Source organism: Scardinius erythrophthalmus (genome assembly GCF_964197995.2).
Source record: "Scardinius erythrophthalmus genome assembly, chromosome: 1".
Taxonomy (NCBI): Eukaryota; Metazoa; Chordata; class Actinopteri; order Cypriniformes; family Leuciscidae; genus Scardinius; species Scardinius erythrophthalmus.
This window is the reverse complement of record NC_138221.1, coordinates 41,216,628-41,243,963: the sequence shown is the minus strand read 5'-3', so window position 1 is coordinate 41,243,963 and position 27,336 is coordinate 41,216,628. Positions and strand designations below refer to the sequence as shown.

At 36.9% G+C, this 27,336-nt stretch overlaps 3 protein-coding genes across 4 annotated transcripts; 2 read left to right on the top strand and 1 right to left on the bottom strand.

The window, feature by feature from the left end:
• Window positions 1–758: 758 nt before the first annotated feature.
• rgs9a (regulator of G protein signaling 9a) lies at window positions 759–14,843 on the top strand (the record flags this gene model as incomplete). The annotated part of the gene is made up of 17 exons (XM_081383821.1): window positions 759–824; window positions 2,160–2,256; window positions 2,733–2,783; window positions 2,895–3,001; window positions 3,086–3,137; window positions 3,341–3,399; window positions 4,950–5,026; window positions 5,186–5,267; window positions 5,356–5,415; window positions 8,094–8,123; window positions 8,215–8,276; window positions 8,388–8,501; window positions 9,494–9,609; window positions 11,684–11,771; window positions 11,861–11,999; window positions 13,891–13,973; window positions 14,154–14,843. 17 exons carry the CDS (start codon window positions 759–761, stop codon window positions 14,308–14,310), a joined length of 1,440 nt encoding a protein of 479 aa, XP_081239947.1. The 3' UTR covers window positions 14,311–14,843.
• cog1 (component of oligomeric golgi complex 1) lies at window positions 14,326–24,005 on the bottom strand. 2 transcript variants are annotated; one of them, XM_081383625.1, is made up of 15 exons: window positions 23,617–24,005; window positions 22,926–23,170; window positions 22,655–22,836; window positions 22,339–22,509; window positions 20,975–21,131; window positions 20,690–20,900; window positions 18,828–19,613; window positions 18,500–18,646; window positions 17,701–17,862; window positions 17,457–17,581; window positions 17,152–17,260; window positions 16,913–17,022; window positions 16,480–16,561; window positions 16,284–16,328; window positions 15,518–15,927 (listed from the first exon to the last, which is right to left on the bottom strand). In XM_081383625.1, the coding sequence occupies exons 1-14, from the start codon at window positions 23,923–23,925 to the stop codon at window positions 16,314–16,316; spliced, it is 2,811 nt and encodes a 936-aa protein (XP_081239751.1). In that variant the 5' UTR covers window positions 23,926–24,005; the 3' UTR covers window positions 15,518–15,927; window positions 16,284–16,313. The 2 variants fall into 2 exon arrangements, with proteins under 2 accessions (XP_081239750.1, XP_081239751.1); XM_081383624.1 differs by lacking the exon at window positions 16,284–16,328 and having other exon boundaries at window positions 14,326–15,927.
• Window positions 24,006–25,470: 1,465 nt separating this feature from the next.
• Window positions 25,471–27,297, top strand: smim22 (small integral membrane protein 22). Its single transcript, XM_081385420.1, has 4 exons — window positions 25,471–25,549; window positions 26,121–26,266; window positions 26,346–26,413; window positions 26,515–27,297. The coding sequence occupies exons 2-4, from the start codon at window positions 26,140–26,142 to the stop codon at window positions 26,560–26,562; spliced, it is 243 nt and encodes an 80-aa protein (XP_081241546.1). The 5' UTR covers window positions 25,471–25,549; window positions 26,121–26,139; the 3' UTR covers window positions 26,563–27,297.
• Window positions 27,298–27,336: the final 39 nt, after the last annotated feature.

Genomic DNA, 27,336 nt, shown 5'->3' with positions numbered 1-27,336 from the left:
TGTCATCATATACTCACCCTCATGTTGTTTCAAACCTGTATGAATTTCTTTCTTCTGCTGAACAGAAAAGAAGATATTTAGAAGATTATCAGTAACCAGACAGTTTTTGGGTCCCATTGACTTCCATAGTAGGAAGAAAATATACTAAATATATATAAAAGTGAACTTCTCCTTTAACTTAAAATCAAAATGAGCTTATATGTGCCCCCATCCAACTTGACTCATATAAAGATGCTGTCTTTGCTTTGGTCGATATGGCAGCCACCTTGGACTATTAGTGCTCTGGATGCAGTTCCCAATGCTTATACATGGGATAAAGTGAAGTATTCAGCTGATCGTGTGATCTAACCCGTCGGCCCCCATAAGGCAGTCCTCCATGTAAATTATAGCAGCTGAATTTCTTATAGGCCTTTAATCAGACTGTGACTGAAACGGCAATTTCTGGTGATGGAAAAACGAAATGAAATGAAGTGCATTCCCATAAGAAACAGTGGCGAGTGAGTGTGTGTCTCTCTGTCGCCGCCTGTCGGTGTGTTTCAGCAGCGCATCACCTGATGCTCTGATGCTGCGCTGTGATTGGCCGCTGTCACTTTCTTATGTTTGCCAGTCCCTGTTTTTGACGCTTGCTGTGTGTGCGCGTGCTGCAGGGACCTGCACTGTCCACCACTCTCAGAAAACCTGAACTTAAATTCTCATTAAGGCTGCTGACAACAGGATTTGTTTTCTGTTTTTAAAATTATTTTTGTGCGGACTGCAAAATGACAATAAGATCGGACCGAGACCATGCACAACATTATCGGCCTCGGATGTCCTGCCTTAAAAAGGTAAAGTTATATATATATTTTTAAGTAAAGTAAGCAAGTGGTGATTTATTTAGTGTATTGATCTATTATTGATAAATTAACTCACTTTTAAAGACCATATATACTTTATAATTAGCAATTTGTCTCATTGTTCATTCTGTTTGCTGTTGCAAATAGGCTACCTGCCTGGTAGAGTTTCATAAATTCATAAATTTACCTGACTTTCCAAAACTTATTTTTTTAATGATGATAATAATAACTATACTATGTGATTCTAACAGTGTCATAATTAAAATGGAAACCAAAAACTCTCATAGAATATCCAAATATATGACTAGGCCTATTTTTTATTGTATTTTATTGTTGTTTCTTGGTTCTGTGTTTATTCTTAGCTTCTGGGAGAGATCTTATTCATTGAAGAGATTCGCTCTAAAAGAGCTTGCTGATTCAAATCCAATTAGCCTGGCATCATGCCACATCTGACAGCTTGCCTTAAGAGCGGCTCTCAACTTCAAAGGTCATGCATGTTGCCATAGTACAGAAGTGTCAAACTCATTTTGGTCAAAGGCCAGACTGGACTAACTGTTACCCGTAACAAAAATGTATTTTAGTTGTTACTCTTGCAGAGCTCATGTACAGTACATGTTTACAAATGCAACATCAAAATGTCCATTAGGGAATATTAATCAAACATAACCATACAATGTTATTTAAAGTAATTACAAAGAAAAAATGCCAACACTTAAATTGGACAATTTTTTTTTTTTTTTTGAATATTGACAAATTATTCAGCAAGATTCACAGACAAAAAGGTTCAGTGTTTTTTATTTAGGTCAACAGGCCCTTCCCTGCTGACTTATAATGAATAAACTTGATTTTAAAAGTTTTAAAATGTATGAGTTTATACATCTATAGCATGAAAACGACTAACAAATATTTAATGCCATACACTTTGGGAAAATAAACAGGCAAATTCTTGAGAAAAAGAAAGGTAATTGTTTAACCCCTGCCATAGCACAACATGTACTGGAAAAATTATATTTATAATTATGCAGGATTTGTATTATTTGAAATATTTGTACATTTATTTTGTAAGGAAATCTTTTGGTATGTGGGTCCACATGTACAACTGAAACTCATTCTGAAATGTGACTGAAATTTTCACCGCTCCAGCTATATTTTCCTAAATATAGCTGTTATGAACCCTGTTTCCTGCATTGAACTTCAAAAGTTGTGACACTGCCCTTTCTTGAGCATTGTATTGTGTCCTTTAGCACTTTCATCTATATATTAACTTCTTTATATATATTAAATATTAAGCTTTCATATATTAAACAAACTTCCTGAATTTCACAGCTGGAGGCCATAGTGGTTCAGATGCAGGACCCATCGACTGGAGTGAAGGGATCAGAACAGAAGCTAAATGTTACAACCATTCCCCATGCCATCGCTGGTGAGTTTGTAAGGGAGTCTTGCTGAATCTCAACACTGTTCACAGATCACCATGTATTGTATACTGTACATTCCCTTTCGGTCTATATACAGACACAAGCTACTGTATGTGCTGCCAGATCATAATCTGACGGCACTGGCTATATACAGCAGACTTCAATTGGATGAGACCTTTACTACTTTAGGTTCCAAAGTTGCTCTTTAATCTCTGCAACGGTTGTCGAAAAATCTAGCGAGCCGGAACTTTAACTTCATCTACATTTAACTGGGTCTTATAGTAATAAGCTTGAGATTTATAAAACACAAATGTTCAAAATGCAAGAAAATTGTTATACATATTTTAATTTCATCACAATTTAGTGTTGGGCCATACACTGACATGCTTAATAATGAGTTGTTTGTAATGTAATGTAATGTAATCATTTAATTGATGTGCTATTTTTAGAGTTGTCATGATAGTTTCTGCTTGTCTGACAGGTCAGGACATTGTTGCATGGATCTCCAAACATATGAACATGGACAATGATGGTAACTGTGAAAATATATTGTTTTGAATAATTAATGGTCTGAAAAAATATCCTTTAAATGTGTTTGAATACATTACTCAGCACAATAATACTCTTGAATGCCCTCTGGCAGAGGCTCAAGCGTTTGGTACAATGTTAGCGGCATTCGGGTACATCTACCCTCTGCAGGACCACAAAAAGCTTGTCCTCAAACCAGATGGCAGTTTGTACCGCTTTCAGGTAATTGTGTCAGTAGACCTTGTGTCTTTAAAAATGTTTTAATAGTGGTGCATAGTAATCAGGTGACCTTTTCCCTCTGTCTAGACCCCCTATTTCTGGCCTGTGCAGAAACTGAAAGCTGAGGACACTGATTACGGTTTGTAATATTCTGCCTATTCACAAACATCATCACATAAAGAATTTATAACACATTTTATGAAGTGCGATTCATAATTACAATTTAAAATGAATCTGGATATGAAAAGCTGCTGACCAGAGGTCTTTCATTTACCCATTTAAAGAGACATGCTTGTATGTCACGCTTGTATCTCCTAATAAAAGTGTTTTCTGTCACTAAAGCAATCTATCTGGCAAAGAGAAACATTCGAAAAAAGGGAGTACTTGATGCTTATGAACAGGTACGTAAAAATATAAATTTGATTACTCATTAGTGAAGCTATTACTTTTAATCATTTTAAAGTCAGCATGAAATAGACTTTGCGATAGTCTTTTCTTCCCTATTGTGATGTATATATTCGAGTGAAACTGCTACTCAAACAAGAAAAAGTGTAGGGCAAGACTTGATTTTGTCCATTTGGAATTGATCGAATAGTTGGATGGTTGTGGATTTCTATTGCTGTGTAAACAACGTCATCAGATGAGATGAGATGAGATGTCACTACAAGAGGGTGGGAAAGTTGAAAGTTGTGAACAGATAAATCATTTATAATAAATACTGCTATATTTCATAAAAAAAAACAAGAATTGTCAAAGAAAATACATTGGAGTGAAACCTATTATAGAAAAAGAAAACAATTTAGGGCGGGACTTCTATTCATCAGTTGTTGATTGAATGGAGGCAGATCTGAATGTTAGCTTGCAGTTGATTGTACGAAAGGGCCGGGGTTTAAAGGCACACTATGCAGTTTCCGTTTTTCTCAAACAGCGACCTCTAGAGTCGCTGTGGAGTACTTGTATTTAACGTTACTGTCGTAAATACCACTCACGCAGAGCCGTCTCTGCACTCTTCCGACCGCGCTTTCTTCGTTTTCTTCGTCAACTCTGCCATGATTCACGTCTGAAATGCGTGCTAGTGTCTTCCATAGAGGCTGCTTCACATGTTGTTGATGTGTGTGATGTCGTGCCGTAAAGCAAGTTGTGATTCTCGCGAGATTTGTCGGGGCGCCATCTCTCAAACTTGCATTGCTGGTTTTGTCAGCGAGATTCGATGCCGCTAACATTGCATTGCTGGGTTTTGCCAGCGGCGTCCCCCCCCCTTGCTTTTGCTACGAGTTCGTTTACCAAAATGATTTCGAAGCTGTTATATTAAGGTACAAATATTGCATAGTGAGCCTTTAAACGACCTAATTATTGGAGAAGTCTTACATACGTCACCAGAGAGAAGTCTGTCGCTTCACTGTAACTTTGAGTTATGACATTTTGATTAAAAATTACAGGCTCAATAAATGAATAAATAAACACATAAATGGGTGAATCATTCACAATAGGCTTTATGACGAATGTCACATGAACAAACAGGAAAACAGGTCTCAACACATCCGCTTGTTGGAGAAAGTGTTAATGGCAGTATGAACTGACCGACGCTATCTGACTTTTAAGGTAATCAGCTAACCTACTAGCTAATTACTTTTATTGTTGGTGATTTATTCACATTTTAATATTCGAATGCTAGTGAGAAGAAGGAAAATAAAAAACTTTTAGATCGGTACATCGGTAATTCTCATTTTTGGCAGCTCCTTTGAGGAAAACAGCTTAATATTTAACCAAGCACATACAAAATAAAGACCTGGACCGGACGCGATGCAACCTGTTTTACAGAATATGGAAGTTTGTTGCCCATAAACCACATAATATCAATAATATGCATTTAGAAAGTGAATAGGGTGAATTTCCATTTCCTGTTGACTTTAATGACATTATAAAGCATCATTTTTGTGCATTTTTACAGGAGGAATACAACAAACTCCACAATTGGTTGAACCACAAATGGGATTTTATTGTGATGCAAGCTAAAGAGCAGTACCAGTGAGTTTCTATACTCTTTTGCTGTCTTAGTTACTACTTCTTCAGTCTTTTCAGTGTCCATCAGCCATGTGGTTTGTCCTTTTACTTCCTTTACTGTGATTCTTTAGGACTATCATGTTATTAGTGCTTGCTTGATTTAATTGTGTTCTGTTTTTCAAGGGCTGGGAAGTTGCGTCAGAAGGCAGACAGAGTTGTGTTTGACTGTCAGGAGAGAGCCTACTGGATTGTCCACAGGCCTCCGGTAAGTGGTTGGCAGAAGCTGCTAGTATACAGTTGCTTTGAAGACACTATGATGAGGATACAGTTTCTTTTCTTATATGTGTCTACAGCCACAAACACACAGTGCTATGGATGTGCTGGATCGTCATATTGATCCTAATACAGAGGAGGTAACTGGTGAGTTTCCATGTGAGCCCTCAAAAGTCACCACACTAACTCATCCAGAGCATCAATAATGACTGATGTCATTTGATTAAAGGTGGTCTCAAACTCAATTCCTGGAGGGCCACAGCTCTGCACAGTTTAGCTCCAACCAGCTCCAACTCACACCTGCAAGGAAGTTTCTAGTGCTGCGTTCCAGTCCACTTTTAGACACGCACTTGCGAACTTCCCTAAGCACTTCCCCTCGGGGGAATCCCTGCCGCCATTTTGAAGTGCGTTCCACTTCGTGAAGTGGACGAGGGAAGTTTATATGGACAGACCCTCGTTCCCTCGATTTTGACCGAGGGAGCGAGTCTGCTTCAAATGTACACTTCAGGCACCTATATGTCCCACAATGCAACACGATTGTAACGTCACCGCATATCTCGTCTAATCACCACCACACAAACAACTCTATGATATATTAATTATAATTTTTTTTAAATTTAAAACAACCCAAACACACCTATAAACATTTGGATGCTGCATTAAACAAATTCTTAAAGGGAAAAAAATGTAAATAATAAATCAACTCCACAGCTGATTCCAAGTGATCAAGGGCTTAGGACGTTCCAGTTCAGCCCATTGCAGTTTCCGCCAGTAGTGGGCACTCGCAATGACGTACATCCGAGTGAACGAGACGAAGGGAAGTTAGCAAGTGAAGGGCATGACAATTTTGGACTGGAACGCAGCCCAATAATCCTGAAGACCTTGATTAGCTGGATCAGGTGTGTTTGATTAGGGTGGGAGCAAAACTGTGCAGAGCTGTGGCCCTCCAGGAATTGAGTTTGAGATCACTGGGTTAAAGGGTAAATTTAAAGGGTACCAAAAATGAAAATTCTGTCATTTTCAAACCGGTATGACTTTCTTTAATCTGTAGAACATAAAAAAAAAAGCTATTTTGACTGTTTGGAACCAAAAGGCATTGAACCCAATTGACATCTATTCTGTGGACAAAAACAAAGCAAAACAATACATGGAGACAATTCTCAAAATATCCTGTTTTATTTTCCACGGGAGAAATATAGTCACACAATTTTGGTACAGCATGAGGGTGAGTTGGGTGAACTATCCCTTTAAATGCTTATGTTACTATGGGAGGGACTCCATAGGCAAGACTACTGAACGCAGTGTGGTTTGAAAGGCTCTTACTATAGAGCCGATTAGCAGTGTGTCTGTCTCAGTCCTGGGCTGGCCATGAAGATTCTCTCACAATCTTCTTTGCGATTTAAGAGGATTTTTGACCTGTTGATCTTTCGAGGAGATACGTTTACCCACCGACCCCTTCGCCTCATTGGGCCTGTTGGAAATACACAAGGGCAGCTTATCATTGTAAGCTGAGCAAAGGACCTGTTGGAATGTGAATAGATTGTAATGATATGATATTACACTTTGATGTATTAATAGGATAGTTCACCCAAAAATGAAAATTCATCATTAAATTCATCATTTAATCGCTTTCATGTTGTTTTAGATTTGTATGACTTTCTTTCTTCTGGGGGACACAAAAGTTATTTTGAAGAATGAATGAATGAACTGTTTTTGTCCAAGTAATAAAAAGTCAATGGGATCCAAAACAACACTGGACTCTATGAGACATTTCTCAAAATATCTTCTCTTACTGTATGTTCCACTTAAGAAGGAAATTCATACAGGTTTGGAACAACATGAGGGTTGGTAAATGATGACAGAATTTTAATTTAGTTTAAAATGCATAAAGTCATTGAATAAGTCACATTACTGTTGAAAAGTTTGGGGTGAGTAAGAAAGTACAGAAATTAACACGTTTAAAGAAATATTCAGAAAGAGTGCATTAAAATTATCCAAAGTGACGATTAATACATTTATAATGTTACAAAAAATGCTGTTCATTTGAACTTTCTATTAATCAAAGAATCCTGAAAAAACCACAGGAATAAATAAAACATTTAAAAATTTATTAAAATGGAAAAGAGATATTTTGAATTCCAATAATATATCACAGTATTACTGTATTATTATAACCTTGGTGAGCATAAGTGTCTTCTTTCAAAAACATTAAAAAAAACCTCCAAACCTTCGAACAGTTGTGTATCTGTCATGATCAATCATAATAATATTATGTAACCTTATGATATGTGGTGTATACTGTATAACTGTATTTGACTGCTTTGAGAGATAAGACTGTGAATCTGTTGGTGTGACTGTTTCTTTTTCTCTCTTTCCTTTCCACGCAGATCTGTACTAATACGTCTTCAGTTTTCAAGATGATTCCTATACACACACACACACACACACACACACACACACATGAGAGAGAGAGCACAAACTATCCTTTCTTTCCTTGAATATCATTCAAACACTCAGAAATACTATATGAACAAGTGTGTATATATAGTGTGCCACAGTATTTCCTTTTTTTATATACCCTGAGCATCATTTCAGGCCGTTACATTGACTGCTCCTTTAATTTTTCCTTGAAATTTAGACTGTGGCTATATGTAGTTGCTTGTGCTTGTTTGTGTTTGGCAAGATACTTTGTAGGCATCACACATATACTGTATATCACCTGTGTTTGGCAGAATAGCATGTTGCGTGTGGTCTTGTGGTGTCTTATCGGAAACATTTCATAACATGTAACAGGATGTTGTTTCTCCATCTTTTTCAGAAAAAAACCTATGATTATTATAGAAGAATCGTAAGTGACATTGATTCTTTACACACATTTAGAGAACTGGTTGTATTTTATTTAATGATATTGATTAATTGGTTCTATCTGTATATTTTAGATCATCTACACACAACAGGCAATCATGAGGTCAAGGGTCAAGTCTACAGTATCTCTTGGAGCGTAAGTCAAAATTAGCCTACCAAAACAGAGCAGTTGCCACTATCAATTTTAGTTGTCACCTAAACGTGCTTCATGGGCTTTTCTTCTACATATCTTTTTCTTTGCATTCAGCCTGGTCAAGTATATGGCGACATTTATGAACCATGACCCGTTCCTCGTGCCCTGCCTCCCTAGTAATCCCTGGCAAACGGATGATGACGCTTATTGGGAGCTGAACACGGCAGAGTAAGATTCCCTGAGAGCTTTCTAAACGAATTATAGTTAAATTCATTCATTTTAAAGGTACACCATATAACTTTGTTTTGTTCAATGTTTACAAAAGTTATATAATGAGCTAGCGAATCATAAATCCATCTTCCAAACGGTGTTTTTGTCGGTACGCCTATGGTACGCCTATAATAAGTGTTCATATTTGGACTATTTTAGACCGGGCGGGACAACAGCCGCTGTAGAGTATCCTAGTCATATACATAAACAGAGAGAAGAAGCTCCGGCTATAATGTTATTCCGCAAGACGTTGCAGTTTTGTTTATTAGAGGGTTAGTTCACCCAAAAATGAATATATTACTCACCCTCATGTCGTTCCAAACCAGTAAGACTTTCGTTCATCTTCGGAACACAAATGAAGATCTTTTAGATTAAATCTGAGAGCTTTCTGTCCCTCCATTGACAGTCTACGCAACTACCACTTTCAAGCCCCAGAAAGGTACTAAAGACATCATAAAAGTAATCCATGTCACTACAGTGGTTTAACCTAAATTTTATGAAGCGATGCAACTTAAGTGCTTTTTTACACATAATTTACCGCTTTATTTACAAAATATTAATCTCCTACTCAGGTTCACGAGAGCACCACGACGCTTGCGTGAAGACGCGTTGGATATTTAGCTTTCTAAAAAGAATTGTAGAGCTTTATAAAATTGAGGTTGAACCGCTGGAGTCACATGGATTACTTTTATGATGTCTTTAGTACCTTTCTGGGGCTTGAAAGTGGTAGTTGCGTAGACTGTCAATGGAGGGACAGAAAGCTCTCAGATTTCATCAAAAAGATCTTCTTTGCGAAGATGAGCGAAAGTCTTACAGGTTTGGAATGACATGAGGGTGAGTAAATTAATGACAGAATTTTCATTTTTGGGTGAACTATAAACTTTAACCACTAGAGTGCCAAAAGTTACAGTGTACCTTTATATCACTTTGGTGTATTATATTTTTTACAGTGCTGAAGTTCCCACAAAGATGAGAGTGGAGCGCTGGTCCTTTAGCTTCTATGAGTTGATCAGTGACCCACGGGGCCGTGCAGACTTCAAGGTTTTCCTAAAGAAGGAATTCAGTGGTTTGTGAATATTTAATTAATGCTTTGAAAAATAGTTGGTATAAAAAAAAAATTTAGACCACTTTTGTGAACTGGATCAACTGAGACATCAGACACAAAATAACACCTTTGAGGATTACTTTTATGGTGTCATTTCTGTATTATTTATGTACTATTATAGTATTTATTAAAGGGGTGGTTGATTGCTATTTCACTTTTTTCATTTTAAATACTGTGTAATGTTGCTGTTGGTGCATGAACAGTATCTGCAAAGTTGCTGCGCTGAAAGTTCAACATAAGCAGAGATATTGTCTTTTAAAAATCAGGAAGTTTAATGCCTACAAAAACGACTCGAATGGGACTACAACGAGATACTTCCCGGGTTTTATACGTAACTAACCCATACATTTACATCAACCCTCCCTCCGGAACATGTTCTGCTGTCGAAGAGGAGTTATAGTGGAGAGCTGTAGCTGTCAGGTCTTCTGTGTTCAGGCTTCCTACAGACGCTGTAGTTCGTCAACAATGGTTCAAATTTAAGTTTGATTATGTTCCTGACAATTACAATCGTAGTTTAGCTCTCTGTGCTGCGCATTTTACGGAAGACAGCTTCCAGAATCTACACGAGTTCAATGTCGGATTCAACAAGAAACTATTACTCCAACATGAAGCAGTTACAGCTTTAAAACCAGAGGCCACAACCTGCAAGTAAGATTTAATCATTTTAAATGTATTTGCCTGTATAATTTAAGACGTAATGTTTTACTTTTATCAAGGATGTAAAAAAATGCCAGCGCTGGCTGTAGATGCGTACAAACATTTTGGACCCGAATTTGTAACTTATATGTACAAATTTTGTAAACGTATTTCCCATGTTTACTTTATGACGTAATTTTTTTATTTGATCAAGAACGCAAACCAATGCCAAAGCTGTTTGGTTATAGTTAGTTCGATGTTATTTTGTGTGTATAAGAAACGTGTACAAACTTCAAAAAATTATCGCAACAGCAAACTTCAGCTGCACATGTACACCTAAAGAAAACGACAAACTGAGTAAACTACCGGTAAGTTTTGTGAATAGTTAAACGGTTGTTCATTCTATCAATAAAACAATATCTTTAAAAAACGGTATTACTCAGTCATGTAACGTATTCAGTTATATTAAATGTTTAATCAGGGGGAAAGCGTATCTCAAAAGCTAACAAACAGCAGTAGCATTTTCAAGTAACAGCGTATGGGAATTCTTTGAGAAAATAATAATTAAAAAAAATTACCATTCAGAAACGTTTAGTAAGAGCCGTGTTTGCGGAGGTTCTGCTTGACTCTCTTCATTCTGAAGAGATTCTGGCTCAAACTGATGAGGCAATATTGACACCATTACATTTGACCGGGTCCGGAGCACATGCAACTGTCGCCCGTAAAGGTAATGGGCGTGAAGATTCCGGACGCAGTTTAGCCAATTACAGCACGCCGGCCGAACTAACCAATCTGAGCCCATTGCCTGTTTCTGAGGGAGTGTTTTCATAGACTCAGGAAGTCAACCGGTCGTTCAAATGACAGAGGAGGACGCGGCTTACAATAAAGGTGAAATTTATGAAAAATAAGGCGTTTTTTAACAAACGAAACACGAAGACATGTTATATTGCAGCCCATAAACACAATCAAGCAAAGAAAAAAGGCAGTAAACCACCCCTTTAATATTTAGAATTAGCTTTTATTTTTATATTTTAGTTGTCATTTTAATTGTAGTCATTTTGTTATGTGCTTTTGTCATTTCTATTATTCTATTATTATTATTTTTTTTAATTCTAATTAGTTTTCATTTAAATCTATTTGGAATTTATTTTATTTCAGTTGCATTTAAAATTTTTGTTTAAAATTGTTTAAGTTTATGTAATAGTTATATTTTATTTTATTTCAGCTTTATGTCAATTAACAAACGATTTTAATAGTTTTACAGTTCCAGTGCTTATTTACTTTCAGTATATATCATTATAATTTATATGTTTGTGAAACAAAATGAATTTCCATTTTTTAGGCAAACTATTTATATTAGTAATTGAATATGTTTTTCTTCTTTTCATTTTCACCGCAGGTGAGAATATGGCTTTCTGGGAAGCCGCTGAAGAGTTGAAATGGGGCACAGCAGCTTCTATGTCAGAGAAAGCAGAACACATTTTCAAGTCAGATACACATTATTTTTGCACATTACTGCTTTACATGTATTTTCCATGTCAGGCCTCCATTTCTCAGCATCTGATTTTTTTTATAGAACCTTTTTGGCCCCGGGAGCACCACGCTGGATCAATATTGATGGCAGGACAATGGGTATTACAGTAAAGGGCCTGGAGCATCCTCACCGATATGTACTGGACGGTGCTCAGACCCACATCTTCATGCTGATGAAAAAGGTGCGATTGTATTCTTGCCTCTATTTTTGTGATGGCCACTTGCATTCTGTATGTTTTGTAATAGAGATGAAATGGTATGAAATTTCATATTGCGATTATAGTGACAAAAATAATCACGTTATCAGTATTACCACAGTATTGATAAAATGTGCTGTAAACGTTAAAAAAGTACCAATACACACACTAACAATCATTTGACCAAATTTTATATTGAAAACCAACAAACAATAAATAAAATAATTACCATCGCTGTACAATTTATGGTTTAAAAAATAATAACATTAACCATGATGGTCAGACTTTAAATGAACTTGGTTGGGTGACTTATGACATAACATATTATTTACTAACATGTTCAAATTAAGTTGTGACAAAAAAGTTTTATAAAATGAGAAACCTCGCACTTTAGCCTTTAAATCATTATTAAAAATAAGGATAAGTAAAATGAGAAATGATTAGGTATTTTATTTGTTCTGTGAATAATTCTAGATACCGTATTATCCAAATTGTTTCGATTTTTAGAATGCACTTTAGCTTATTTTTCATCAACTGGTTAAAATTTACAACAGTGCATGAAATATTTGCATTGGTTTGAACAAAAGCGCTAGACAGGATGAATAAAAATGAAAATCCACTCTCTGACAGTAGGTGGCACTTATGGAACAGCAGCTGGAATGGAATGGTTGTACACAAACCACAAGACTAGGTTGTAAAGGTTGTCCAAAGTTGTCCACTTTGGTCCATTCTAATGGTTTCGAAAGGGCTTTATAAATGAGAGTTGAGTTGAGTTGTCTTCCGTCATGTTTTCACACAAAACAAAACCCACGCTGGATGCTGCGTCTGTGACTGAGACTTGCTAACTTAATTAAGAGAGACTTGCTAACCTAGCTAAAGGTAGGGTAGGCAATTTTTTATAAACACTTTTTGTTATACTGGGTGGAACTCTCTTCACATCCTGATAGATGTGGGTATAAATATTAAAACTAGTGCTGCCAACTGACTAAAATAAATAACTAGATTATTCACACATTTTTTTCTGATTAATCACGATTAATCGCAATTAAAAATATGTATGTTTTTAATATACATTTTTATAAGTTTTAATATTTTATAATGTAATAATTTCACAGTAAATCACCAAATTAATGTAGAAACAACATAAAGACAGTAGCCTATTTTAAGTACTTGTTTAAGTGCATCTTTTTATGAATGAAGACCAGTATTGATGCCTCAATGAAATTCTTTTTTTAATTTTGAACATTAATTATAGCCATTCAACAGTGTAATTGAAAGCTATAATTTTTTTAAGCATTTGTTAGGCTTTAAAAAAAATAGCAATTTTTAATTTAAGTGAACTTAAAACAATCCTCACATAAACCCATATAATTTACCTGTGCCCTGTGAAATATACAGAAATTGAATAAAGTTATCAAACAGTTTGCACTGCATACATTTTGAATTAAATATAGATGAATCCTTATTAAAAACCCATTAAATAAATCTGCAGCAGTCAGGTGGAACAAGAGCGATCTCTTTAAGTGTTGATTATTATTGTGATGTTATGTGCTTTGAGACATAAGGTAATTTAACGCCGTCTCTCTTGACGCTTTGAAGACTCTGCCGTGCCCGTTCTTGTCGCTATTGCTAGGCTCTCTGAAATTGCCTACCCTACCTTTAACGCTGTACAGTATTTACCGCAAGTCTCTTCAAATCATGGTATTGTTTAATGATAATTAAAATATGAAACGGTAATACTGTCGAGATTTTATCATGGTTTATCATCAAACTGGTAACTGCTTCATCTCTACTTAGTAATTTTAACTTTCGCATGAATTTGTTTAAAAAAAAAGCTGCACCCTGGACATTTCTGAACTCTGAATTTGTCATTTAGGATACCTTTTATCGCTACCTGAAGTCACCAGTTTATAAGGAAATGCAGAAAAAGGCCATTTCACCTGTACCACACAATTTCTCGTAAGTCAGTGTGTATGTGTGTTTTCACCCTTAATTCATCCTCTTCTGCTAGTAAATTCTGCTACTGATTGTCTTTATTGCAATTTCTACACAACAATTCACGAGTCATTTCAGAAATATAAAACATGTCATCAAACCAGCAGTATTTTGCCATAAAAAGACCTGTTCTCCCCCATTTAGTGATGTCCAGCTGCAGCAAAACGCCAGGGGCCGCAGGGAGAGCATCAGCCCCATCATCACCTGGCAGAAGGAGCAGGAGGAGAAAGCAAAGGCAGAGGCTGCATCTGGACCCGTAGACATTAAAAAACTGATGGCCAGCAAACTAGATCGCAAATAGAAAGAGACAAAGATACATGCTGGAAAATGCTTTACTTAATAATCTGACTAATTGAAAGAGACCCATAAAATGCTTCATGACTTTTACATGTACATATCAATACAAAGTCTCACATTGAGCTAAGAGTCTAAAAGCAACACAGAATTGCTACCAAATATATAAAAATAACAGTAAAACATGACAGCTGTGTACATATCACTGCCGACTAGCTAGTTCCGATCATTTGTATTGCTGCATCCAAATATGTTTTTGGAGCTGGCTAAATTCTGTAACAAAACGTCATATTCTCGGGTTAAATTATACACGTGGATGATTGCTGTGAGATGAGCTGCTTTTTCAGATCACATTTGTTTTTGCACAGTGATATTTCAGCCAACACAAAGATTGCATTACCTTCAATTGCTGTTCATATAGCAGTTTCCCATTGTCGTGTGAACATGTTTTGTGTGTGTGCAGTAGTCATGGCGATACCTGTATCTCTTACTGTAAAACAATAAAAGACAGCATGTTCATTGGTGCAGTGCTCGCATTGTAACAGTGCTCGCAGTGTTGGAGAAGCTTACAATTCTTATTTTAAATGAATTAATTACAAAGCTATGTACAAAAGCCCTTTTATGAAAATTTCTAACCATTACTAAAAAAAAAAAAAAAAAAATCCCATTTAGCTTTTTCTTATGCTAACCAAAAAATGTTTAAATTAAATATACACAACATCTTAATAAGGGTAACTAACTGAGGATATAGAGCTAAACTATACATTTACATTGATTGTGCTTCTGATTCACTTAACACATGTGACCCTGGATCACAAAACCAGTCTTATGTTGCACGGGTATATTTGTGGCAATAGCCAACAAAACATTGTATGGGTCAGAATTATTGATTTTTCTTTTATGCCAAAAATCATTAGGATATTAAGTAAAGATCATGTTCCATGAAGATATTTTGTCAATTTCCCACCTTAAATATATAAAACATTTATTTTTGTGAACAGATGCAGCACTATCGCCAATAGAAATGGACAACTTTAATGGAGATTTTCTCAATGTTTCGATTTTTCTGTACCCTCAGATTCCAGATTTTCAAATAGTTGTATCTCGGCCAAATATTGTCCTATCCTAACAAACCATACATCAATGGAAATATTATGTATTCAGCTTTCAGATGATGTATAAATCTCAATTTAAAAAAAATTACCCATAAGACTAGTGTTCAGGGTCACATATTTAATCAGAATAAAATAATTAAAAGCCACTAAATAATAGATAATGTGCTTGATAAATACAAAGATGTAATTGTAATGTTCATTTAATCTTTCCCTTTTTATTAATGCTTTGCATTGCAATTTCTCTTTATATTATGTGATTTTGAAAGAATAAGCAATACAGGACACAGTTGTTACATTTCCAAATGTATTTTAAATATTATTTATACATAGTGTTGTACGCGGTTAAAAAACAACAACAACTTTATAAAAGTTTATTTGGCCATGCCAGAAAGCCAGCCTAATTTAAAGAGAGAAGGGGCTGCGGACTCCTCTTCTTGATCTGCTAACTGCCTGAAGAGATTTCCTGGCCGGAAACTGTCCTGTGGAGCAGAAGCAGAGGAGGGAGCCACCTAAAAAAACCCCAAACAAATATATGAATTGCATTAAAAATGCAAGTACAGAGCTTTGAATAGTTTTTCCACATCTAGAGCCAAAAATTGTCACCACAAGCAGAAGATTTAGCAGGTTTAAAGCCAGTGGAGAAATCTGTAACTGCATGATGCTTGTTTGCTTATGATACAGAGGTATTGAACTCAAGTGCTCAATATATCAGTTGCATTTGATTGCTGCTATGCCACGTGTTTCATTCGCAAAGCATATCAGCTGATGCAATCACAGTGAATCAAGTCCTAGTCAAGTAAATCCAAAACTATGCACTGCAAGCTCACAGCAAAAAATAAAGTAGCACCACGCAATATGACGTCACCTATCGCCTCGAGATCCAGCAGCTCTTCTGCTAGGCCACGTAAAACTGGGAGCATTGGTAGAAAGTGGCTCATTTGCAAAGGCATGATAAAATAAAACACCAACTGAAGTCTTTTTTTCAATAAACATCAATAAACACGTTTCTTTTAAACATACCAGAAGAGGTATTTTACATAACAAATGCTTAACCAACCTACCAGTGATCTAGTGACATCTGCTCCATGTGTGGCTGAATTAGTCTTTCGAGAGTTTGTCATACTCAGTGGCAGCAAACCAAACCTTGAGGGGGGAGGGAGGAATGTATAATTATATATTTAAATGAAATATTTAAAAATATAATGAATTCAAAACTAAATAAAAGGATGAAATTATTATATTTAACGAAAATAATTTAATTAAAATATAATAAAAAACAAAGTATAAATGAGAAATTCAATTTGAAAAATATTTTTATTTGCAAAAATATACAAGTATAATTTTACTTATCTAAACGCATATATGAAGTTTCTAACATAAAATATATTTGTATTATAATGAAGCACCCAGCATGACAGCAATTAACTAGCCATAAATATATATATAACAATGAGTTAAACAGTATGAAGGGCAAGACAAGAGCTTTATACTCACCGGATCTGGCTGCTAGCCAAAGGAAGGATGTTGTATGGTTCCTGAGAGTTGATATTGTTGGTCCTAGAGGTAAACTGCTTCTCTGTGCCAGTCAACAATCCTAAAAGCACCTAAAAAAAACATTAGACAAAACACTGTTCAATACAAAAAAGACGACAAAGGCAATGCCAATCTAAATAAGACCAGGCAAATTGAAATGTGTAAAACAGGGTTAGTGGGAGATAAATGGCAATGCTTACAGAAGTCCTTTGTGAGAGTCGGTTCAGGTTGCTGTTCAGGTGTGGAGTGAAAACATCCAGGTCAAATGGATCAATGTGACATTCCAGGGAGTCACAGACCTGCTGGATCCTTTAACACACAGCAAGAATGAAGGAAAAGTGTAAGAGGTCTGCCGTTCAGGCATAAGCTATTCTTGGTGTAATCGGTTGTGCTTTGTTTTAAAGTTGGAAGGTCAAGTCACGCTATGATTGTGTTTTTATGACAGATCATTACTGTTACTTCCTACTGAAAACTTGTGCCCATCCCTAGCTTGTGAAGAGGTTACCTTGGGTCTTGGTGAGAGCGGGAACTCCTACCCTCTTCAAGGCGGGACCCTAGAGTGGCACTGAGATACCGAAGGTCAAACAACAGCTGCAAAGCTCTGTTCTGGGTCATGGGGAGGCCTGCATCCTAGAGGGAGACAGGGAGGAAAGAACAGCATGAGACAGAACAACAGACATTTGGTTTTTGGAATTATTCCATTACAACAGTGACTAAAAAGCAAGAATGGAAGAATAAGATCGTCTCACCTTGCTCTGTGTGTTCTGAGTGAGTCTTTCATACTCACTCACCACCTGGTCTAGACAACTCCGCAAGATGTCCAACAGAGTGACCTTTGGTAACGCGTGACCTCCAACCCTATTGACCTCAAGGCACAAATGGAAGAGTAACGACTGAACATACCATGATGGCTGTAGAGAGAGAGAGAGAGAGAGAGAGAGAGAGAGAGAGAGAGAGAGAGAGAGAGAGAGAGAGAGAGAGAGAGAGAGAGAGAGAGAGAGAGAGAGAGAGAGAGAGAGAGAGAGAGAGAGAGAGAGAGAGAGAGAGAGAGAGAGAGAGAGAGAGAGAGAGAGAGAGAGAGAGAGAGAGAGAGAGAGAGAGAGAGAGAGAAAAAGGGAAAAACAATTATTTTACAATTAAAATAAAGACATCCTTTCTATTCCATAAAACACTGTGCAATAATACATAATCCAGGGGGCCACAAGGGGGTGCAAGGGAGTCCGCAAAAAATAAATAAAAACCACAAATAAATAAATAAATATGCACTCATGTGCAAGAAATATGAACATGTATTTATGTCTTTCACAATAAGTAAGTATATTTGTTTATCTTTCATTAGATGGGTTGCTATACATTTAAGGAGGTGATGCCTTAAAAGGGGATCATCATATTTGAGATTTGGCACTGAAAAGTTTGAAAACTCAGTATACAATAAGGTATAAGAAATTGTGTAGCCCACAATTGGTCTCCTTAATGTATATATTAAAGTATTTATGTTAATAATAATAATAATAATAATATTAATAAAAGGAGAAATGTAGCTGTTACCTGCACAGGAAGGCGTATTTTGGACATTATACTGTTGCCTGACTCTGTTTCTTCCGGTATTTCAAGTTCCTCCCAATTAGTTGCCGTACCCAGGATGGATCCAGCAGTTCCTGCGTGGAGAGTCGCAGCAAAGCTGCCCACAAGTGCCTGAAATGCATTTTGAATGATTCAATTTTATTGAACAATATAAGCATTAAAAAGTTAAAAGATATATGCCTTAAATATGTACTCGGCATAAAAATGTTATCATCAAGCATTATCAAGCTGGCGAATGAAGTCTGTTGATTCCCTGTCCTCAGAATGTTCCGTATTGTCTTCATAATCTTACCCTGGTGAGTGCCGAGCTCCAGATCCGATAGGCCTCCATGCTGCAGGAAAGAAGCTCCTCTTTCAGACAGCTCCACTTAGCCTGAGCTGGGCTGACGTCCGCTGCCTTGGCTGTGCTCCCTTTGCCCAACTTCTTGCCCTGTCGTGGAGTGCCTCTGCTCACCGGATCCATGCCTCCCTGCTTTCCCAGGATGCACTGTTTCAGACTAGGACACAGTTCCCCCATTGACTGGCATAGTCTGGCCATAAAGAGAACTGAACTTAAATGGCTGGGGCTGCTGGTCTGATTCTGGGCATTAGTGAGCTCAGCACGAACGCTGGCGAGGACATCCCTCACACATGCCAGGCAGTGCTCTCTAAGAATGTCCTCCACTGCTCCAGCATCCATAAAGCGGTTAATAGGAGAGCTAGTCGTCACTGGGACCGTCTTTGAAGGCTCCTTGCCATTTTCCTCCGAGGGCAAGTAGTGCTGCAGGTCATCTAGTTTGGCTTTGAGCTTGGAGTCCAGGGAGGAGCAGAAGGTCTGAACGCAGGGGGTGAGGGCCTGGGTCTTCATGGACAGGCCGCTCTTCTGCTGCGGGCTGCGTTGCGCTACGCTCACCCAGGCTGTGTCGCTGAGCAGGTCGCCTTGAGACTCGGACCACAGGAAAGCTGCAACGTCACTCTCATACTGCGCCCCGCGGCTGAAAGTCCCAGCTGTGGCTTGACCCTGCAGATCCCGCAGGGCTGAAGACAAGAACTGTCTGGAGCTGCTGGAGATCCCTTCTGTGCCCTCCTGCGTGATCGCCTAGAGAGATCAAGGGTACAGTGTAGGAGAAGATGGGTTACCTTATATAAACTCAAGGTTTAGAGAGATAACTGACACCGCACCTTGGATGACAAGGCATGGTATTAACATTCAATCTCAGATGATTCGATCACAAGAAGACAGCGGTAATTACAGGTGTAAAGGGGTTCCAAAACATGTATATTAAAGGTGCAGTGTGTAAATTTTAGCAGCATCTAGTGGTGGGGTTGCAAATTGCATCCAACAGAAGTTGCAAACAGCAGAGAGTAGCCAGTTAAGCAATGAGGTTTCATTACAAAGATAAAGTAAGAAATTATGTTTACTTAATTATTCAACGAAAAGTTATTGCGAATATTATTGTTACTTGTTCATCATTGTGTCAGTGTTTTATTCGCTGACTTTAGCTAGTTTCTTTGCACGAAGAACAACAGTGACGAAACGTGTTTGTCCGTTTAGGGCTACTGTAGAAACATGATGGCGCAAAATGGCGACTTAACATGTAAGGGGACCCGCGGTGTGTGTGGATAGAAACTGCTTATTCTAAGGTAATAAAAACATAACGGTAATAATGTCTGTATACACCACTGAAAACATAATTATGTATATGATTATATTGCATTTATGTCAACAGATCCTCCTACATATTACAAAGTGCACCTTTAATATATATATATATATATATATATATATATATATATATATATATATATATATAAATATTTATTTATTTACATTACATCTTCAGATTATTTTACATTACATACACTACAGTTCAAAAGTCTGGGGTCAATCTTTTTTTTTTTTAAAGAAATAAATATCACTCAGATGTTCATTGTTCATTCAATGAACTAAAAAAATCTATATCTATATATTTGTGTGCCTTATTAACATGTAGTACCATAATGACATGGTGAATTATGTATATAGTCAGAAACCCTTCTCTTGATATCTATTCGCTGGTGGTTAGAATGGCAAACTTTCTCACCTGCATACCTGCATTGGGATCACCCAATATAGGTTAACTGCAGGTGTAAACACATCAGACCAGTTAAACTGGTTAAATCAGTTATGAGTACCTGAAGTCTCTGCAGGAAGAGCTGCTGCAAAAGGTCATCCCACAAGGCCAGAGGTCGTTCGAGGAGGGACAGACACACAGTACTCCAGTGTTGACTGATGGACTCGCTGCTGAGCAGTTCCCACACGGCGTCTCGAATCGCAGCCAGACCCTTTAGACTCTTCACGTAGACCAGGAGGCTGCTGACTCCACTGCGGATATCCTCCTTACAGCTATTACAAGAAAATTGAGCGTATAAAACTAATCATTTGAGAAATGTAAATGAACATTTGTAGGAGGGACATACGTATCGATCCACTGCTGCAGAGTGTCTCTGAGCTGCTCCCTCTGTATTGGCTGCGCTAGTGTCCGAAGGACAGGCTGGAAGTTCATCACTGAAGGGGGGAGGTATTTAAACCAGCTTCCTGTGCTCATCTCCTTGTCCAGGACCTTCTTATCTTTCCCTGGATTTCACAAAATATCACAAAGGTTCTTTTAGGCAAGTTATTTAGACTAAGACACATAATGTAAAAAAACAAGGTGTCAGGTTTATGTTCGCAGTGACATAAATTTACTTTTCCATTAAAGAGGCCCCTTGTAATTGATTTCCAAGGACATTTGTTACCTTTAGAAGGGTAATTTTTATTAACTTATTAAATGTATCTGTGTTGACTTATGTCAGATACGTAGGCCTGGTTTCACAGACAGGGTTTAGATTAAGCCAGGATTAGGCCTTAGTTCAATTAGGACATTTAAGCAGCACTTATAAACGTGCCTTAGAAAAAAACATTACTGATGTGCATCTTGAGACAAAACAATGGCACTGACATATTTCAAGATATGCCAGTGTAAGTGTCTCTCAGATAAAAGAGCTCAAACATGCATTTTAGTCTGGGACTAATTTAAACCTTGTCTGTGAAACCGTGGGATAAAGTTAACCAATTACTTCAAACAGAATACTACAGACTGTTACCATTTATGTTCATTTGTACAAACTGTTTAATGCTGCTCAAAGATGGCATTCAAGTATTTACATAAATTGCCTAAATAAAGTATCATTTAGAAAATCAAGACTTTACATTGGTAATTTTAGTAGCATGGAAAACAAACGGTTATTTAAATTGCCAACAAATGAAATACAGAACGTGAGTAAAGAACATCCCCACTATGACTTCTAGTGTGAGTTCTGCACGACATCTACACTGTGAAACGAATCTCTTAATTACATCGTATCTGCACTTTGTTATTTATGATGATAGCAGGATTTGCAAGAATTCAGAATTCAGTCAGCGAGTGAGCGCACTGAACAAAACTCCTTATCTGAGACCAATCTAAACCTTTAACTGGCCATTGCACTCGTAAGCTCAAGCAGAAGAGAAACGTGTGATTGGTTATAATGGTCAATGCAAAGAAATGTGTAAAAAGAAATCTGATGCAACGTGAGCAGATCTAATTTTAATGCCGCAATCAACACTTTTCATTCATTTTCACATTTCACTTTAACCAAGACAGCTGTAATAGATTTAGCTTATTGTGCAGGGACATTTTTTACCCCCTTATCTTGAAATTGGGGGTAATTTTTGTTTCTTTTGGTGGCATTTTTGCCCCATTCATTTCTAACATTGCTGACCCCTTAAGCATCCCAACCTAATGGTAAAATGGAAAACTCACCAGAGGATGTGTTGGAGGTCACATTCTCCAAGGTGGTAAAAAGCAGGCCAGAGCCCAAACCGGTATCGGACACTTGGCCCTCCGGAGGCACATAAAACACAGCGTACGCCTGATACAGAGTGGTGACCAGCAGCTCCACCAAAGAACAAACCTGTGCTTTAACACCAGCACCTAAGAGAGGGACAGCAGCATCACATCTGAATAAAGAACAACCATGTGCAAATGTAATGATATATATTCTAATCAACCAAATAAAAGAGAACAAGCTAAACTATTCATAAGCCAAAAGGTCATTCATATTATCAAAGTCATTCACCGTGCTGGGGCTGATTGAGCAGTTGCTGAATGGATGCTTTCCTAGCCAGCAGGAAATCAGCAAGAGCCTGTCGAGGGGAGCTGTCCTCCAGGAGCATGGTGGAGACCAGCGCTTCAGCGATCGCTTGATCAGACACCGCCCTGCCCCGCAGCACAGACTTACTGTCCAATAAGATTGTAGACCTACAAATAAAAGGCAGCTAGCTTTAGGTAAGAGCAATAAACTCATCTAAAAGATGCATTCTGACAGCCTATAATGTAGCACAGTGTACCTGAAATGACCTGCAGCTGCGACCTGACGCACCAGGATGGGGAAGCGAGAGAGGACGGGGCTGTATTGATGCCCTCCGCCCTCCAGGTGTAGCTGGCTGTGAAGGTGGCAGCACAGCAGGTAGAGCTGTGTGGCCTGCAGGTACTGCGAGGACTCCATGGCGCTCCAGACCCGCTCAGGGATTTCCAGGAGGAGCTTTATCTGTGACGCCATCGTATAGAATTTTTCCTGGGACTGTTTCTGACCCTGCCAGGAATAAAAATACAGCTAATGAGCATTTAACAAGTGAGCTCTGACTTTGGGATTTATTGTATATTGATAGAAACTGGGGTTGTCTTTTTTCGGTGAACGAATGAAAACTATTGAATTGCCACACCTGTCAAAAATAAATTCCATATAGATCACTTGGATATTGTGTCAACACTGTAAGAGTTTATTTTTGACAGTTGTGGCAATTGAATAGAGTTTTCATTATTTCACCTTTATATACAACATTTATAACAATAATCGACATATTGAATTTGTATCTGACGGTGACCCATATCGGTTGACTAGAAAAGGAAAGCAGCACTCAAACATAGGGGAATATCTCTGACGAAGCTGAATAAAAGTCGTCAGAATAAATACAAAAAACGTGAAATTTTTCTGCATGCTGTTTGTTTTGTCCCCGTACTCCAGAAAGAGAGTTTTACCTCTGCTTTGCCGCTGGACTGAGGGGCTTGTTTCGCCTGCTTTAGTTTGTGACAGTACCGGTACATGTCCTGGATGGACTGAACGACACTTTCCGAGCACTGTCTCATCTCACCGATAGTGTCAGCAGCATCGATCAAATCCCGATAACGTTCACCGACCATCTGTCGAAGTTCCTCCTTTTTATGCTCTATCTCTCCGCGCACTTTCCTCTCGATCGCACGGATCTCATCCGTACCGTACCGTTCAAATAAAACGGTGGGGTCTTTAATTTCTGAAACCCGAAGAGACTGGGCCGGTACCGTAGCCATCTCTTTAAAACTGAGCAGAGAACTGCAGAAATAAAACCCGGAAGCACGAACAGCTCTCCTTCCACGTAAACAAAGGGTCAGAGGTCATTATGAAGGGAGACAGCGACCCCTTTAGTGGATGTTTGGTACTACAACATACATGGTATGTTGTTTTCGCTACAACTACACACACACACACACACACACAGGAAACATTACGATTTTTTTATATTTTTGAAAGAAGTCTCTAATGCTTATCAAGGCTGCGTTTATTTGATCAAAAATACAGCAAAAAACAGTAATATTGTGAAATATTATTACAACTTAAAATAATAGTTTTCTATTTGAATATACTTTAAAAAATAACTTATTCCTGTGATAAAAAGCTGAATTTTCAGCATCATTACTCCAGTCTTCAGTGTCACATGTGACATCCAGTCTATCACATGATCCTTTAGAAATCATTCTAATATTCTGATTTATTATGAGTGTTGGAAACAGTTCTGCTGCCTCATATATTTGATTAATAAAAGGTTAAAAAGAACTGCATTTATTCAAAATAAATTATTCAAAATTCTTTACTATATCACTTTTTATCAATTTAACACATCCTTGCTGAATAAAAGTATTGATTTATTTCAAAAAAAGAAAGAAAAAAATTACTGACCCCAAATTACTGACCAGTAGTGTACATTGTTGTTACAAAAGATTTCTATTTTTTTTTAAATTGCTTCTTTTTTTTTTTTTTTTTTTTTTTTTTACTTTTTATTCATCAAAGTATCCTAAAAAAGTATCACAGGTTATGAAAAAATATTAAGCAGCAGATCTGTTTCCAACTTTGATAATGAATCATATTAGAATGATTTCTGAAGGATCATGTGATAGACTGGAGTAATGATCCTGAAAATTCAGCTTTGCATCACAGAAATAAATGATAATTTAAAGTATAATAAATTGAAAACCAATTATTTTAAATTGTAATAATATATCACAATATTACATTTTTTTTTCTGTATTTTTGATCAAATAAATGCAGGCTTGATGAGCAGAAGAAACTTCTTTCAAAAACATTAAAAATAGTAATGTGTCCAAACTTTTGACCTGTACTGTTTATATATATATATATATATATATATATATATATATATATATATATATATATATATATATATATATATATATATATATTATACATTTATAAATAAATAGAAAAATCACCCTTCAGGTAGAATATATATATACATGTGTGTGTGTGTGTGTGTGTGTGTGTGTGTGTGTGTGTGTGTGTGTGTGTGTGTGTGTGTGTGTGTGTTTATTATTTATTTGTATTAATGCTTAGAACATACATAACAATTCCAGGGGAATGCACGATAGAAAATGTCATTACATGTTACAACAAAACAAAACAAAAAAAACATAAAATCACAGTGTGGGTTTTAAGGGCTCTTGAGTTGCTGGAAGTAGAGTGGTGTATTGGTGGATTATTTTGGCTGCTAGATCCATAGCTAGTACCGTGTAGTTTTGTACAAGCATCGCACTTCCGCAAAATGATTTCAGAGGCTGACCAGCCTCTATGAGCAGCGCAGTGACAGACAGGTGTAGGTGTAGCGCCTTAACCCGGAAACACGACAGAGCAAAACAACAGGTGAGTGATCGAGAATCGTTCTAAAAGTTGCACTAAGACGATTTATGAAAATGGAAATAAGATAATTAGGACGATTATAAATTATTTTAGATTATATACGATTAATCTACCCGAGGTTGAAGTGCGATCTTTGATTTTCATAATATTGGTAATTGTAAGATTAATTGCCTACTTTAAAAGCGAACGATACAATATTTAAGGATTAATAAAAGTGTTAAGCGAATGAATTTGAGCTCAATCTGTCGCTTTTAACTGAGTAAACGTATGGGTTAAACAATGGCGTGACTAGAAGCATGTCATTTTCTCTTTTAGTTTGTAATGTCTTAATTCACAATATACTCTTCTAAAGTTTAGAATATAGTTTATAATCTCGTTGTGGTTAATCTCATTTCTTTTGTACGAAAGATTATAAAAAACAGCTTCCTGTTTATTCAGGATGTCATTTGAGTAGCCTACATTTGTGTATTGAACAGGTTGGTTTAGTTTATGGGCATCTGGGTTTTATTTTCTTAGTTTCCGTTTTCAAAATATATGGCAACAGCATGCAATTAATATCGTTCCCTCCATTTAGGAATCTTCGTAACGAAGTCATGGACAAGAATATTCAACAGGATTTTGAGAACCAGTTCAATGATGTGGTCTCAAGACTACAATCAAAGAAGATGTTTCAGTCAGATTGGGACATTGCCTCCTTTGCAGTTTTCTTCATCTTTATAGGCAAGTTAAATTAAGTAAAACAAAAGTGAAATGATGATACATAATTAAGAATCATTAACACAATGTTAAACGTTCATAGGCATGGTCCTCTTGCTGGTTCTTTTGGTTCTCATCCGCTGCTGTTGTTGCTGCTGCTGCGATGAGAAGGTCAGATTTCTACTGTAATCTCACAGATTACATATCTATAGATTCATGAAACGATACATGTCATGACAATTGTGGTAACAGCTACTGTTTCCACATTAAAGCCAAGAAGACAGAAGGTGGGCATCGACAATATGGGAATGGAGCCATGATTTTCCAGAAATGACGGGAACCACTATATTCAAATCACTCACAAAATAACAATTATGTGAATAGCTTTTTATATCACTTATGCCACCTAATCATTATTTATACTTGGAAAAGGTAAATTTATAGAGGAAGAAAATATTTTAGGTAGATGCTTCCTTATAGGGGTGATAAAAGGCCAAACCTTTCCCAACTGTCTAAAAATGCTATTAATATTTACCCAGGACATCACATGATTGAAGTTGCGTTTGTCCATTACAGATTCCTGGTCCACTTTCTAGTTAAGCACATTATTGAAGCACTTTATAGCAACATTCCTGGATGAAATGAATGCAGGCCCTTAACAAACAGCCTTCATTGACATTTTCTTGTTTTTAAAGATCTTTTAATCTGAAGCCTGGCTGTTACTGGTTATCCCAGATATCCCAGCCACTCAGCCAACACCTTGAGTTGAGTTTTTAGTGAATTTGTTTAGTCTTGACTGTTAAATCTGAAATGTATTCATTACAGAACTTACACGCTTTCTGAAAAAATCTAAAAATGAAAATGGTTTACCTTACTGTTAAAAGCTTTTAGAAGAGGCAAACAGATTAAGCAATGTTTTATGATAACGAACCAGGAAAAATGAGTATGAATGTTTTGTGTAATTTCTTTTTACAATGTACCACCTTATTATAAAATGTAGACTTTGTAAACCAAAAATAAATCTATTTAAAAGATTAAAATGAAAAAATTCAGTGAAATTCAATAGCATTGAGCAAATTTTTTTTCATTTGCCT

Coding starts and splice junctions, on each gene's coding strand:
- cog1 (XM_081383624.1), bottom strand. CDS start 23,925: ATGGCTACGGTACCGGCCCAGTCTCTTCGGGTTTCAGAAATTAAAGAC. Junction 17,582..17,700: donor CTCAGAACACACAGAGCAAG/GTGAGACGATCT, acceptor GTCTCCCTCTAG/GATGCAGGCCTCCCCATGAC. Junction 16,562..16,912: donor TTGGCTAGCAGCCAGATCCG/GTGAGTATAAAG, acceptor TCCCCCCTCAAG/GTTTGGTTTGCTGCCACTGA.
- smim22 (XM_081385420.1), top strand. CDS start 26,140: ATGGACAAGAATATTCAACAGGATTTTGAGAACCAGTTCAATGATGTG. Junction 26,267..26,345: donor AGTTTTCTTCATCTTTATAG/GCAAGTTAAATT, acceptor AAACGTTCATAG/GCATGGTCCTCTTGCTGGTT. Junction 26,414..26,514: donor GCTGCTGCTGCGATGAGAAG/GTCAGATTTCTA, acceptor TCCACATTAAAG/CCAAGAAGACAGAAGGTGGG.